The sequence below is a fragment of the Natator depressus genome, chromosome 2 (assembly GCF_965152275.1).
Source record: "Natator depressus isolate rNatDep1 chromosome 2, rNatDep2.hap1, whole genome shotgun sequence".
Classification (NCBI taxonomy): domain Eukaryota; kingdom Metazoa; phylum Chordata; order Testudines; family Cheloniidae; genus Natator; species Natator depressus.
The window spans coordinates 40791692-40806902 of record NC_134235.1 but is presented as its reverse complement, the minus strand read 5'-3'; the positions used below and the strand labels follow the sequence as shown (position 1 = coordinate 40806902).

Sequence of the window (15211 nt, the reverse complement as noted above, 5' to 3'; positions counted from 1 at the left end):
TTAAAGCATAACCCATTCTGGTTAAGCCAGAGCAAACCACCAGCCAGTTTGTAGGGCAGTGGTTCTCAAACTTTTTTTCCTGCGGACCACTTGAAAATTGCTGAGGGTCTCGGCGGACCACTTAATGATCTTTCCAAATGTTGTCTGTACTGTTAGCTAACTATTGTAAAGCGCTTTGGATAAAAGTGCTATATTAAAAAAACCCTTAATAATAATTAATGTTTTTTGTGCTCTCTTGCCCCCGCTGCGGCAGCCCCTGAGCTGGGGCTGGGAAAGACTGGACGGTCTCCCCCGCCACAGCAGCCACAGAGCTGAGGCTGGGAAGGAGGGCTGTCTCTCCCCCTCAGCCGCAGCCCTGGAGCTGGGGAAAGTCGTCTCTTTCTCTGGCCGCTGCAGTCCTGCACGTCCCAAATTCCCCCCCCCTTCTCACCCCACAGCCCCCTCCCACCTACCTTCTATTCCCCCCCAAGGCCACTACCTCACCTTACATGTGTGTCTTCTCCAGGGTCCAGGCACCTAATTAGTGGAGCCATGTCTGTGCAGCTCTGCTAATTAGGTGAGTGGCCCTTCATTCTCTCGTGTGCGACTGCCCAGGTGTGCACCTTAGAGGGAACCCAGACCACCTGAATGGAGCTTGCGGACCACTGATGGTCCACAGACCACAGTTTTGAGAACCTCTGCTGTAGTGGATTCCCTGTAAAGCTCTGTCTCTCTGTGACTTCTTTAGTCAGTCCCAGATGAGAGCTGCAAACTTCTGCCAGAGCCCAAGCAACTCTATCCTCTCCTGGTCATAGCTCAGTCCTTTATTCCCCAGGCCAGCCCATGCTGTGTTCACAACCCCCCCCGCCCCCCGGCTGGTGCTTCCCACTGTTAAGTTCATTCATTAGTCATTTGAGCTTGCATTGTGTCTCGGGTCTCTGTGTTGATCTGGGTCAGTTTAAACTAATTCTTTAACAACTCTATTCATTCCACCCAGACAGTGAGGACAGATGAATGGACGGACACACAAGCGTGCACACATCTGTCTCTTAGTCTGCCCTGAGAGCAAACTTAGTCCTTCTCTCCCCCCCACTCCACTGGATAGCAATGCAAAGTATAGAGGGAAACTGAGGTGCACATGGGATTCATAAAAACTATTACAGAAAATGTCCACTTCACAAACAAGTTATTTATTCACGCAGCTACTTCATTAATTAAGAAGATGAAGTTGGTGCAGTGCATGCACACAAGCTTTGAACTTTACTTAATACAGACAAATATAAGTGAAATAATAAAAAATGTAGATAAGTATAAGAATAAGATAAGTACAATAAAATGGTTTTCTGGATTGTTCATACTTACTGCGTGTACTTACCACTTTATGGAGACCACTAGAAACAAAGATGGAAGTAAAATTAAGAAGAGAACACCCCCAAGAGGAAGGTGCTGGGCCAGGCTTCCTACCTGGTGGTTCTGTGTCACCATCCCAGTGTCACAGCTGGTCTTGACAACCTTTTTATACACCTCTTACATCTGGGATCATAACTGATCAAGTCAAGTCACAGCCCCGGATTCAGATCTGGTATTCCGGGAAGTGTTACGGTTGACATTTCTGACCGTTAACCCAAACCTTTGTCAGTCCCTTTTCCAATAGTACACCAAAGCAGGCAGTGAGTTCTTCTTGCAAAAAGCCCCTAAAACGCTACCATCTGTTTGTTTGTGGTTTGCCTGTTTATCACCAGATGCATTTTGAAACGAACACAAACTACATATTGCTAAATTTTATTACCTTAAGTCAAGTTCATCATTCTGTAACCTTTGGTCAAGCAACATGTCCATGCTATCTTATAGCAACTGCCAGCTTCTACCAGACCTCAGTCTAGGCCCTTAACACTTAAAGCTTAAGACCTATAGCCAGGCCTATTTTTCATACATACATTTTGGTTCTTCTACTTGCTTCTATAGCGTCAATAATTTCCATTATTTCTGTAAGCATGCTTAGCAGATAGATTATATTTTACCCAAAATTGCAAACCCTCCTTGATCAGGTCAGGGGTCAACAATTGTTTCAAATATTAGCCAAGGAAATAGTTACTACAAAGGCCAAACTTTTAAAGGACTAGTGAGATTTGGATAGTACAACTCCGCAATAAGAGGCCTTCGCTACATGAAACAAAACTGTGAGGTGATTGCTGCTTCTGCACTTGACATTCATTTTGGTCACATGAAGTATCTAAGGCATATCAGCCCCGGGAAAAATTATTTTAGCTTTAAGGATAAGTTCTATTTTTGCTAAGTCTAACCTTGATGTTAGTTGCTATACTTTTTTTGCTAGGTATTGAAATTTAAAAATAATGTTTTCTGTGTTTGAATTCTGAGCATGATGCATATAACCATATAGGTAGCTATGTGATCAGAGGAAACCATTTATGTTATGGTGGTCAAGTGAGTGACCCTATCCCGCTCTGTATTTCCTCTTCCTACAGATAGCCAGTCCACTTTTAGAAAATCTGATGCACTGTGTTCCCTTGACTTGAGATCCTAGGGCCCCAAGTTAACACTAGGGTAATGGCCTTCCAAAGTTTTATATTAGAGAAGAATTGTTTGAATGGGAAACAATAGCTGGATCAAGAATCTCTTTTCTCATCCAAAACAAGTTGCAGGCCCACACATCACAGAATTTGATGTAAACTAGTCGGGACTCCCTGAAACCTAAAGCTCTTCATACAGCGTGTAGTATTATTACGGGAAACCATTTTTTTTCTTTGAGTGAGCTGGTCCAGAACCAGTACTTACAAAAGCTTACTTGTTGTGAAGTTATTGGTGCTCATCCACAAACACTTGAATATCAAGGTGCTTATAATAGAGTCCTTGGTGAGTTAGGTGGCCCAGTGATTAGTGTACTTAGTACCCCCTTCTGGTGGGTCCTGGTCTTCTATTCAGAAGTGTGGTGGATAGGCTGTGTGAGCCCCTCCTGTCATGGAGGCAGTGGTAGGGGAGCCCAGTTCCACCCACTCCACCTCTCTCTGGCCGCTGAAAGTGCCCTCTGAGTTACACTCCCAGGGTCACTTTCCATCGCTGCTTTTCTCTCCTCGCTTTCAGTCCCAGATAACGTGAAGAAGAAAAACAAAAGGTAACCAAACTGTCAGCCACAGCCGCGCTCAGCAAATTGCCTTACTCCCTCAGGGAGGCTTCTCTGGTGTTCTTGTCAGGAGCCTTCAGGGCAGGTCTGTCCTCCTCCCCAGCCGCCCCACTTCTGAGCATGACTGCTCCTTTTTCAACCCAGTTGGCGCGTGCTCTGCAGGGCTGAAGGGGTGGGGCTACCTGGCCCCAGTTCTGTCCTTTAACCCTGTCTGGCCTGGGGTGGGGTTTGTATACCCTGCCACAATGCTGAGTATTTATAAGGTGCTTTAGATTGGCATTTCTAGCACTAGCAGAATAAAATATAATGAAGTTAAAATTGCTGCTTAATACTATCTTGCTTTTTTCCATCTTCTCTGCATTCAGATGGTATAAAGCGTTAGCTTCTAGCTGTACTAGTCCTCAAAATATTGGCAGCCAAAATATTATTCCAGGAGGTGGGGAAACCATATGGTAATTAGAAGATTTGGTTGGCAAAGCACTCAAATGTTTGAATGTTTTATATAACATTGGATGGGGTCTGCAAAATTGGGCAGGAAATCTCATCAGACTAAGCTTTTGTGATTGACTTTCAATATTTCCTGCTTCCAGTGAGACTAGAAGCATTAGCAGAACAGTTTTTCTTGCAGAATTGAACTATTTTTGCTTCTGATTTCAGCCAGAACCAGGAAATGAAGTGGGGAATAAAAAATGAAAAATAAGTTACCCACGCTTTTTCTAACATTAAAAGTTCTGGGACAAGTTTGGGTTGTTTCTTATTTTATACAAACCAGTTCCCATCCTCTCTAGTGTTGTGTTTGTTTTTCTCACCTGATTGTTTTGAAAAGAAACCAATTTGTATGGCAACATTTGCCATGTAATAAAGTTACAGGTAAATCTTTAAGTATTCTCAATTTGATGCTGCTGGATTTTTGTACTTTCTGGGGTTTTTTTTTTTAAATAATATTGTATATATTTTCTGCTGCAGGATTTGTTGCTGCTTAGTCTTAGTCATAGTCATTGGCAGCACTTTCTCTTGAAATATGCTGCCACTTTTCTCTAAGATCGAAGAATGGTCTTTTATGCATGGTGGCTTCTGTCTGTGGACAGCTGGATTATCACTCAAGCTGTCCCTAGCAGGAGCCAGAACAGGCAGGACAGGCTGATGTTTTGCAAGATGCTTTGGAGTTTGGATGAGCTGAACCTTCCATTGTTTCTCATTCTCCTTTCTGCTACTCGTTCTCCATTCTGCTACTCACGCTGTCGAATGTTGTCAATCGTTACATTGTGCTGCATGGTTTTTGTATTCAATAGACTGGTATGGCTGAAAAATCAAAAAGAAAGGCATATGAAAACTGATCTGTTCCTCTTCGGCAATCATATCAGTAGCAGTATGTGTGTCTGTCTTGTGACAGAGACTCGTTCCTTTATATAAAATGCAGCTTCAACTGATTTACACCCCCCCCCCACACACACACACGTCATCTAGGATAATGGCAGTCTGGTGACTTTCCCAGAGACATCTTGCAGCAAAGGAAGTTGTGGTTGTAGGACATACTGTTTCCTCCAACTTATACACTTGGCTGGTGCAGCTTTAATTAAGTACCATTTAATTAAAGTGGCTGCTGAGAATAGGTCTTCTACAAGCCATATTTAAGCACAAATTAATTTGCAAATTCCACAGATAAAAGTTGCAATCCATGGTTCTTGTTTGAGTCCAGTACGACTCCTCTCCTCCTTCCTGGAAGAAAAGTAAGATAGCACTCTTCTAGCCTAGATCCTCCAGAAGAATCGTCAGGTAGCTCTAGAGCCTCTGAACATTCATCAGAGGATATGTTTCCTCATGTAGAGTTTACCTAAATAAGCCCACCTAGTAAAAAGAATCCTGAGAAGAGCTAGATTGGCTCACATTCTCAAATTTTAGGTGCATTTTCATCTAGGAAAGAGTAGGCACAGAGGCCAAGGTTTTGATTCCTCCTACTCTAAAAGGATCTTTGTGCCATGTCAGGCTGGCCTTTGCACTTTCCTCTAGGAGGCGGATTTTGATATTTTAGCTCAAACTGAAGAACAGTTTGTAACAAAGTAGGTAACTGTGCCAAAAGGGTGCTTGGTAGAGTGGAAGGGGAATCAGTTGCCAAAAGTCTCCTTAAATTAAATAAATAAAACTCCAAAATGTATGCTTCACAGTTTTCCGAAAACAGGCCTGGAAAAATTTGTACTAGAATATTAAAAGATTTTTTGGCTTCCAGCAGAATAGAAAAGCACAGCAGTGTGCCTGCTTTTTGCTTTCTGTTACTCAGTAGTTCAAGAGGGATCAATCAAGTACTTTTGGACTCAAATGGCTAGATAATTATCGTTAGGCCTAAAATAAACGCCAAAAGAAAACTTTAGGGCGCAGACTGGAGCAACAGACTCTGGAATTAAACTACATGACTTAGGTTTGCATTACGCCTTTGTGCATAATACTTTCCACTGATTCACAGTGAGGTGTAATTTTAGTTTGTAATTGGCAATCAACATTTTGCTTCCTTTCTGTCTTGGCGTCTTCACAGAAGTGCTAGTAGTATTAGCAGTAAGCAACTTTTCTAAATGATCAAAAAAGCTCTTTTGCCAGCACAAACAGCTGTGAAGAAAGTGGTGGAAATGTTTCACAATCTGGGGTTTATAGTCAACCTAAAAAAAGTTACTGGTACTTTGTTTCATCATCAAAGCCATTTTACCACCTGATCAGTTTTGGTGAGGAGACATTACATCTAGGATTGGAAAAGATAACGAAAGTTGATGGAAGACCTCAAGAAAACTGAGACAATGGGTATTCTGATGGAGCCAGTATTTAAGAAAGACATGGTACTTAAGGAATCAGAGCCTCTTGTCTGAGCATAATTCTGTAGGCACAGTTCTTGTCTAACCACAAATATCATAATGCTCCATGAACAACACTGTCTTACTCAATATTTCTAGGTGCAATTCATCTTGCTGACTTTAACCTGTCTTTCTAACTGGAAACCTTTCTAACCTAGGGAGGTTGTGGAATCTCCATCACTGGACATTTTTAAGAACAGGTTAGACAGACACCTATCAGGAATGGTCTAGTTATTACGTAGTCCTGCCTTGAGTGCAGGAGACTGGACTAGATGATCTATTGAGGTCCCTTCCAGTCCTACACTTCTACAATTCTGGGAATATATACAGCGTACCATCAGCTTTGGAAATAAGAATAAAAGTGAGGAAAACATTGCATTATATAAGTAACTACCTTTTTAATGGTTCGTTCTTACCTATTTTCCAGAGAGCAGAGTTGATCTCTGATAAAGACCTGTATCTCGACAACAGCTCTGTTGAAGAAGCATCAGGTGTCTATCCAATTGACGACGACGATTATTCTTCTGGGTCCGGCTCAGGTAAGACATGTCTCTTTACATTTTTTCATCTCATTGTAACGTTTTTTTCTTCTTCGGTAAGTACAAGAATGTCTGTCTAAACCTGAAAGCTATTCATCACCTTGAAATTATTGCTTTAGTTGGGAGTCCAGGGCACTTGGCTCTATACATGCATTGTGCTGAGCATCTCTCCAGATTTATCCCCTATATTTTAACTTCATGCTCTTATGCTTTTACTACTCAGTTTGTCCAATAGCTATATCATTTTACTGAATTTCCCTGTATCTTGTCTATAGTGTGCTGAGCTTTCTAGAGTTTAGAAAGTAGAGATTTGGGCAGGTGTTCTATTCCCCATGAGCAGATTTGAATCCTAATTGGGTATCCTAATCTTTGATATTAAATGTTTGTAGCAGGATACTAGTTTAATCCAGTCTTATTTTTCTTGTACACACACACACACATTTAGATAAATGTTGTTAATAAATCTATTTACATCTTTTTAATAGAAGTCTAGATATTGCCATACAAATCTGATAGCTTTTTCTGATGTAATTTCATCAATTTAGTGGATAGAAGAAATGCAATGAATATATTTATATTTGGATATCAATTAAGGTGTTCTACATAGTGACACTCACCCAGTTTCTTTACAAGTTGATTTAAGTGTCAACTATATAAATTACATCACATGAACTGGAGACTGGTTGAAAGGCCAGCAACAGAGTGGTTATCCAAGTGGGAAATGTGTCAGGTGGGGTACCATGGAGATCAGTTTTGGGGACCCATGTCATTCATATTCTTCAGCACAGTAAGGTCCACAAATCTGACAGTAGGTCTTCAGTCTGTTGGCTATTTTAGGGCCAGAACTCATACTTGTCAAGCATTGGCCAAGAATTGTGCCTCTCCTGCTGAAGAGCCTGCTGGTCTTGTTCTCTTTCCAAAGCTACAGTTGAGATAGACAGGCCTTCCTGATCTAGAGCTTCTAGGATCTTTAGAAAAGAAAGTATTGGGTTCACACTAAAACAAAACCTGAATGTTACATTGGTACATTTTATCTGTTAATTTAGTTGGACCTGAACTAAACTTTTTGCCTTGCTTTTGGGGTTGAGCCGCTTAATGCCTGCTTTCCCTCTCTTCCTGAAGCACTGTGGTAGCATATGGCTGTGCTTGATCATGGCCGGCAAACAAACTAACGGAAAACCTGGTCCTCTTGAACTCTTTCCAGAGAGTATGCATGGATAGAGCTCTACTGCTTGCATTGCTGGGGAGAAGCATCCCCTCACACAAACCTTGGCCCAGCCCAGTAGTATACGTGGTGGTGTGTGAGAGCAGCTTATATTGCCATTCGTGGTGCAGAGAGGGAAGTACATAGTAAATACACTGATTCCATGTTAGGCAGTAAACGTTCCTGGAGAATATCCATTGCTAATTCAAGGTACAAATGAAATCAGATTTCCTTTTTTTAAACGGATCTTCTTCCTTATCTTTCTGTTGTCCTGGTGAGTTGTAGGGTGAACTGTCAACTCTAGTTATATGCTTTCATACTTCTCGACAGCACTGTAGTTGAGCATAGATACAGTAAGTGGCTGTTTACCCTTTGTACCTGATCCAGACTCAGCTAAAGGAAGAACTTTGCTTAATGCAGACTTGCTACTGTAGTAGCCAGTCGACCTTGAAATTTCTGCAGTTTCTTTCTTTGGTGTTCATGCTCATGGGTTGCTAGGACAGGCAACTTTTAAAAAAGAGAATATTTTAGGAAGTCTAATTTGGTTCAGTGTTTGCTTCAACCTATGTGACTATTTTCATGACAGTATTAAAAACTGCCTCTCCTTCTCTGCCCCATTTTTGCAAGTAGAAATAATTGGGTGCATAAATAAAATGTAGATGTCGAAGTATTTGATTGCTCCTGCAAACATCTAAAATCTACTAGTGATAATTTCTCCTTATAAAGTTGCAGGTACAGACTGACAGGTCTGTTTTGAGGCCTTTTGGACAGATGTAATCAAATGTAGGCAAGGAAAGTTATATTGTATGAATTACATTTGCATTACAGAGAGACTGTGTGGCCAGAAGAGCTCTGTGTAAGCTCAAAGTGTGTCTCTTTCACCAACAGAAGATGGTCCAATAAAAGATACTATCTCACCCACCATGTCTCTCTAATATCCTGGGACCAACATGGCTTCAACAGTACTGCAAACCATTTTAATATAATATAAATATCATACAAAAATATAAATATTTTAATAAGTGCATGTGATTAAAGATAAGTAGTCCAAAAATTACAGGGAAGAAAGTAAGTACTAATACTAGAAAATATGACCCAAGGAAAGCTGCCCTGTGCTGGTTCATTATATGGGGAAAGTTTATTAGAGTCCACGTTTTACTGAAATCCTCAGTAAATCAAAAACCAGCCACTTAGCTGTGCGCACACACACACTATTATACCCGTAACTAATAATGTATCATCTGTATGTAATGTTTAAAAGACTTTAGTGAAGACCAGTCAAATGGCTGTGTGCATTGCCTGGCATGTGTCTTGCTCCCTGATTCAGCAGAGGCTAGTACTTAGGAGGGTGCTGTTTCCTCTCTTCACCCTCAGAGTGCAACAGGGCAGAACTTCAGTGCATGGTTCCCATGCTCAGCTTCACAGATTGCAGCCTAGCAGATCAGTGCTGAAAGACCAGGGCATAGACATTCTGATTCCTCTGGGCATACATATACACCTTCCCCCCACCCCTTGTCCTTAGTAGACAGGTCTATGCAACCCACATCAGCGCTGGATGGGCAAGACCCTTTCCTGGACCAATGGGGGCCAAGTCCAGAAAATACCTAGTGAGCTCCAGATCAGCTAGCTCCTGAATTGCTAATTCTAAACCTGTCCTACTATGGATTCTGGTAGGGCAGCATGCTCCTCTGAAAACCACAAGGACAGATCCCCTTCAACTGATCAACCAAGAAGAGTGGACTTCAGGGACTGAAATGGGTACCACTGGAGGCCTGAAGGAGCACAATACTGGACTTCCAATATTGTCTTGGACACTGAATATAATTACCTCCGTTACTAACATCTCATTTGTCACCATGTGCTATAGCACCATCACATTTGGTGTTGACTACTTGGGCATTATTAACCTCTGCACCACTTATTTTAGCATGCTGTCTCTGTTCTGAGATCATACACAGTACCAGGGGATCTGCAGATTACAACAGAGTCGAAGTTGCTGTTGCTATCCATGGTGCTGAAAAGTTCTTTGAGTAGTGGCCCTATGGATACTCCACTCCGGCTGCTCATGCGTGCCGTGCACCTTTAATAGGAGATTTTCAGTGGCAGTGCCTGTTCAGCCCATGCATGCACTCTACACATCCTCATGCACTGCACTAAGGTGATATAGGGCTGTGCGGGTAAATTGCCCTCTGTTCCTTTTCAGCCACCTTGGCCTGAGGTGGAATATTCAGTATAACTGCTTTTGTCGGTCAAGCTTGCCTGGGCTAGTATGTTAGCATTAGAGTTTAGATTAGTTTAGTGTTTTATAGTTAGTGTTAGTTTTTATAGAGCATTGTTTTTGAGGATTTTTTTTTGTCCTTTCAATTCTCTGTCCCCACCCCCTTTGTGGGGAAGTATGCCAAGATCACCAGGATTCAAATGTTTCTTCCTCAGCTTCCTACATCCTCAGCTTAACATTCCCTTAGACCTTCTAAAGTAAAAACTTTAGAGATCTCTGAAAGGGGCTCTAAGAAAAGGAACTCTGGATCACCTCGTAAAGAACCCTCACCAAAAAGACTGAAGTCTCCTCATAAGTTGACCATCTCTGAGCCTTTGGGTTCTCAGCCCAGTACCATTGAGTCTCCAGACTCCCCTGGGACTGATGGCACAGCCAAGTCTCTGGGCTCCTCTAAAAGCCATGGTTCCAGCCACACTCCGGTAGCTAAAACATCTTTGATACTGTCAGGACATGATCAAGGCATTAGGGAGAGACAGTCTGCTCTCAGCAAACCAGTACTGACAGACACACTCCAGCCTCCAGTATCCAACATAGTGGGGCCCTTGGTACCTCAGATTGCTAAGTGGCCACCTCAGCCTATTTTTGCCTCAAAGCATATCATCTGCTTCCTCTTCCAGAGGCCTGCCTAAATAGACCTTCACCTTGATACCATTAGTTCATCTGGTGCCACCGGAATGTAGGTACTTTGGGGACCTATCTGTGTCAGAGGAACGGGAGTCTCCCCTATCAAGGGGTACTAAGCCCTTTTTGGTACTGAGATCTGCACAATTACCAGAACTGCACCTTTCTCTGCTACTGCCTGATTCACCACCACTTTCTGGTGAAGCTCTTCCTGTGGATGATGATGAGGAGCACGTCTCTCAAATATCTGACCAGGTTCTCCTGTTCACCTCTTTCTGACATCTACAAAGAAAGAGAAGATGCTTGGGGGGAGACATTATGAAGGCCTTCCTCGGTGTATGAGCAGCCATAGATGCCACCCCTTATTCCATGTGGTTCCCCTCAGTGACCATATTGTCAACAATTCTCTAGAGATTCTAGCCTCGCTTGCTGGAACTGCAGATACTGACAGTCCCCTTCCCATCTCTTTCTCCTCAGTTACCTGAACAGTAGGAGAAAACATTCGAGGAGCTGGAGCTCAGGCTGCAGACCGATATCTCATCTGCCCCTGAAGATACTGTCATGACTCTCCCACTCTCCCTGGCTAATGACTTTAAGCAGTTCAAGACTTGGTGAAACAGGTGGCAGATTCTTTACAGATACCCTTTGAAGAGGTAAAGGAGTCATAACACAAGCTGCTGGATATTTTACAGGCAGCATTGTCTGCTCAAGTTACCCTGCCCATTTAATGAGGCACTTTTGGATACTGCCAAGACTATTTGGCAAATTCCAGCAACGGTACCACGCACTTATCAGCGGGCTGATAAAAATACTGTATCCCAGTCAAGGATTCTGAATTATTTTCCCATCCTTCTCCTAACTTATTGGTCATTGAAGTTGCCAGTGAACATGGAAGGCAGCATCACACTTAGTCAATGCTGTATTACAAAGCCCAAAATGCCTTGACCTTTTTGGACATAAGAGCTACTCCTTAGTGATCCTGCAGTTTAGGATTGCTAATTACTAGGCTCTAATGGGATAGTATAATCACACAAACTGCTCTTAAGTTTCAGTCATTTATTGAACACCTTCTAACTGAGCATCACGAGCATTTTCAGATCATTATAGCAGAATGCTAGCTGCTCACTAGAATATTCTTACAGGCTTCTATGGATGCTGCTGATACTGCCAGTTGTCATGCGGTGGGCATCTTTGGTCCAGCTCTCTGTGTTCCCCAGGGAAATCCAAAAGTACAGTTGAGTACCTTCCCTTTGATAGCTTGAAACTCATTGTGGCCAAGTCTCTACATACTTTGAAGGACTCCAGGGCCACCTTGAAACCTCTTGGGATCTACAGAGCTGTAAATAAATTGAGATATAGTAGATCCCAAACAGCCCAGAAATCCCCCCCCCCAATCCAGCTCCCTGTGTTTCAAAGATGCACAGAGCCCCTAAGGAAAAAAACTAGATTTCAGAGAAAGAGACCAACCCCTATATCTGGCCTAACCACACAGCCTTCAAAACACCAGTTTTGACAGGCTGGTCGAGGATCTGAATTGTCTTTACTTTTTGGGCTTCCAGGTGCAACAGTTCTCCACCTTCCGTCTTGAGCAAATTACTACTGAGTCTTGGAGATTATAAAATCAGGCTACTCCATTCTTTTTACCTCCCTTCGTCCACCCCACCCATTTCCCTGTCTGTCTTCAGGGACCCCTCTTACAATCGCTTGTTGACACAGAAAATCAAATCCCTTCTGTGCTCAGGAGCCTTAGAATCAGCTCCTGCTCAGCACAGGGAAAGGGGTCTTACTCCAAGTATTTCCCGATCCTAAAGATGAATGGAGGGTGGAGACCTGTTTTAGAGCTAAACAACTTTATGAGAGCACAAAAGTTTAGGACGCTCACTCTTGCAGCTGTAGTCCCTTCATTGGAGCTAGGGGCTTGGTTTTCAGCCCTAGATCTGCAGGACGTGTATTTCCATATTGTAATTCACCCAGCTCTGATATGTTTCCTTCATTTTGTGATAGGTCAGGATCAGTTCCAATACTGGGTTCTCCCATTTGGGCTTACTTCTGCTCTGAGAGTATTTTCTAAAGTTTGGGCAGTGGTCACCGCCTCTCTTCATGCAGTGGCGATAGTCTTTACATACCTCAACAATTGGCTGATGAAGGAACAGTCTCATGACCAGGTTCTTTCAACTATACTGACAGCCATGACCCTGTTCCTCAGGCTAGGTCTCAACCTCCAAAATTGAGAAGTCTATATTGGTTCCTGTGCAGAGAATAGAATCCATAGAGGCATCCCGAGATGCTATAACAGCCAGGGCCTACCTTCCCATGGACAGGTTCATGACACTATCAGATTCTGATCTGAGGTTTCAAATGAGCCCACAGACTTTCGTGAGAAAATGTCTCCAACATTTGGAGTACATGACAGCTTGCAACTTTGTAACAAGTCATGCAAGGTTATGCCTTAATTGTTTCCATGGGTGACCAAAAACAGTCTATCTACCGAACGAGTCTAGACAGAATAGTCTAGACAGACAAGTTTCATATGAAAGATTCCCTCAACTGGTGGAAGGATTCTTGCAACATCTGTGCAGGCATCCCCTTTATTCAGCCACCCCCAACCATTACCATAACAGATGTATCTTCATTGGGCTGAAGGTGGGGGGACACATACAGGGACTCTCACTGTTCAGAGCAGACTGTTGGCCCAGGTTTGCACATCAGCCTTATGAAGCTCAGGGCAGACAGGAATGCCTTCACTTTCTTGCTTTAATCAAGGGCAACTCTATCAAAATTATGACAGATGACATAGCTTGCATGTTTTACATAAATTGACAAGAGGCAGCAATATCCCCTTCTCTTAGTGCTGAAGCCATACAGCTATGGAATTGGTGCATAGTCAATCATATCCTCATTTCGGCAAGACATTTTCCAGGCATTCAGAACATCAGTGCTGACTCTCTCTGCAGGTGATTGTCCAAGGATTATGAGTGGAAGGTGGATTCTTGGACTTTCAGCCATATATTTGTGACCTTGAGGTTTCCAGAGGTGAACCTCTTCACCACCATCACCAACAAGAAGTTTTGTTCAAGGGGTGAAAGGGCCTTCACACGCGAGAAGATGCCTTCCTCTTAACTTGGATGAAAGGACTTTTGTATACATTTCTCCCAGTGCCCCTAACATTAAAGGTGGTGAACAAGATGAGAATGGACAGACCTCAGGCTTCCTGCTCCCATAGAGTCCTGTTTGCAGATTGTGGTCCAGAGGGCTAGCAGGCTTCCTGCTGGAGCTGCAGACCCTGAAATGCTGGCAGGTTTCCAGTGGATAATCTGCTTGTGTTTTGGCAAAATTTTCATTGCATCTGTAATAGATTTGGCAACACATTTCACTACAACAACTCCAGCATTTTCCGACCAGTTCTAAAACCCACACCATGCCAAGTTCCCTTGAAGCAGCTCAAGAAGGAAACAAAGTTGACACCAAAAGATAAAGAGCTGAAAAGCCCTGGCAGCAAGAGTGGTCCATCAGCCAGTTTCAGATTAAGAATTGCTAGCTACCAAGCGCTCTTTGCAAAGTATGAGTATCTCAACTGGCAGAAAAGCTGAGTTTGCCGACAGGCTGCCTCAAGAGCCTGAGGTGTTCAAGTCCCTGATTTCTGAGGGGCAGTAGATAGCTAAAATGTGTCTGCAGTCCTCCTTAGATGCACTGTGGTTCATGGCAACCTTCATTGTCCTGAGGAGAACATCCTGGCATCAGGTATCCGATTGAAGACTTCCCCTTTGAGGGCTCTGAACTTTTTTTAACTGAAAGATGGTTGACACTCTCCACTCACTGAAGGACTCCGAGGCTATTCTGCATTCACAAGGAGTATTTATAGCAGCTCCTAGAAGGAAGCAGGGAAGACCTTCATGTTCCAGGCAGAGACTATCCCCCAGTACTTTCTACCACTAGAGGTCCACCAAGCCTCCGAAGAGATGTCAATGCGTTCAAAGGAGAAGACCTCAGGCCTCTACATCAGTGATCTCTCATGCTGTGACCACTTCCAAGCACCCCTTTTGTCAGGCTGGTTGAGGGTTGTGCTACTACCAGTCTACAGAACCTTCACTTCTCCTTCCCTCCTTCCCCCCCATTTGGGCACCACCTCTGTTTGTTTCTTTCAGGAAGCGTGGAATTTCATAATATCAGACTGCTGAGTTCTACAGAGTATCTGTGGGAAACTCTTTAGTTTCATACCCTCCCCTCCTGCTTCCCTGTCTCTATTCAGGGGTCCCCCTCTCACAAGAGACTTTGCTTCAAGAGGTGGAATCCCTTCTCACTTTAAGAGCAGTAGAAGAAGTTCCACTACAGTATGGGAGGAATTCCCGTACAGTTTCTATTTCAACTATTTCCTAATCCCAAAGAAAAAGGGGGATGGTGCCCTATCCTGGATTTGTGGAGACTTGATGCCTTTTTTTGTTGCTTCAGGTTCAAAATGGTAACCTTTGCCTCCATAATTACATCGTTAACACACAGGACTGGTTTGCAACTCTCAACCTGCAAGATACTTACTTCCATGTCTCTTTCCATGCAGCTCACAGGAAGTCCCTGAGGTTACTGGTGGGACAAGCACATTATCACCACACA

General features: G+C 43.1%; 1 protein-coding gene across 1 annotated transcript in view; it reads left to right on the top strand.

Moving 5' to 3' along the window:
- SDC2 (syndecan 2) overlaps positions 1 to 15211 on the top strand; it is a 104852-nt gene that overhangs the window by 76886 nt on the left and 12755 nt on the right. The window contains exon 2 of the mRNA XM_074942998.1: positions 6389 to 6500. Within this exon, the coding sequence (XP_074799099.1) occupies positions 6389 to 6500 (112 nt within the window). The remainder of the gene's footprint in view (positions 1 to 6388; positions 6501 to 15211) is intronic.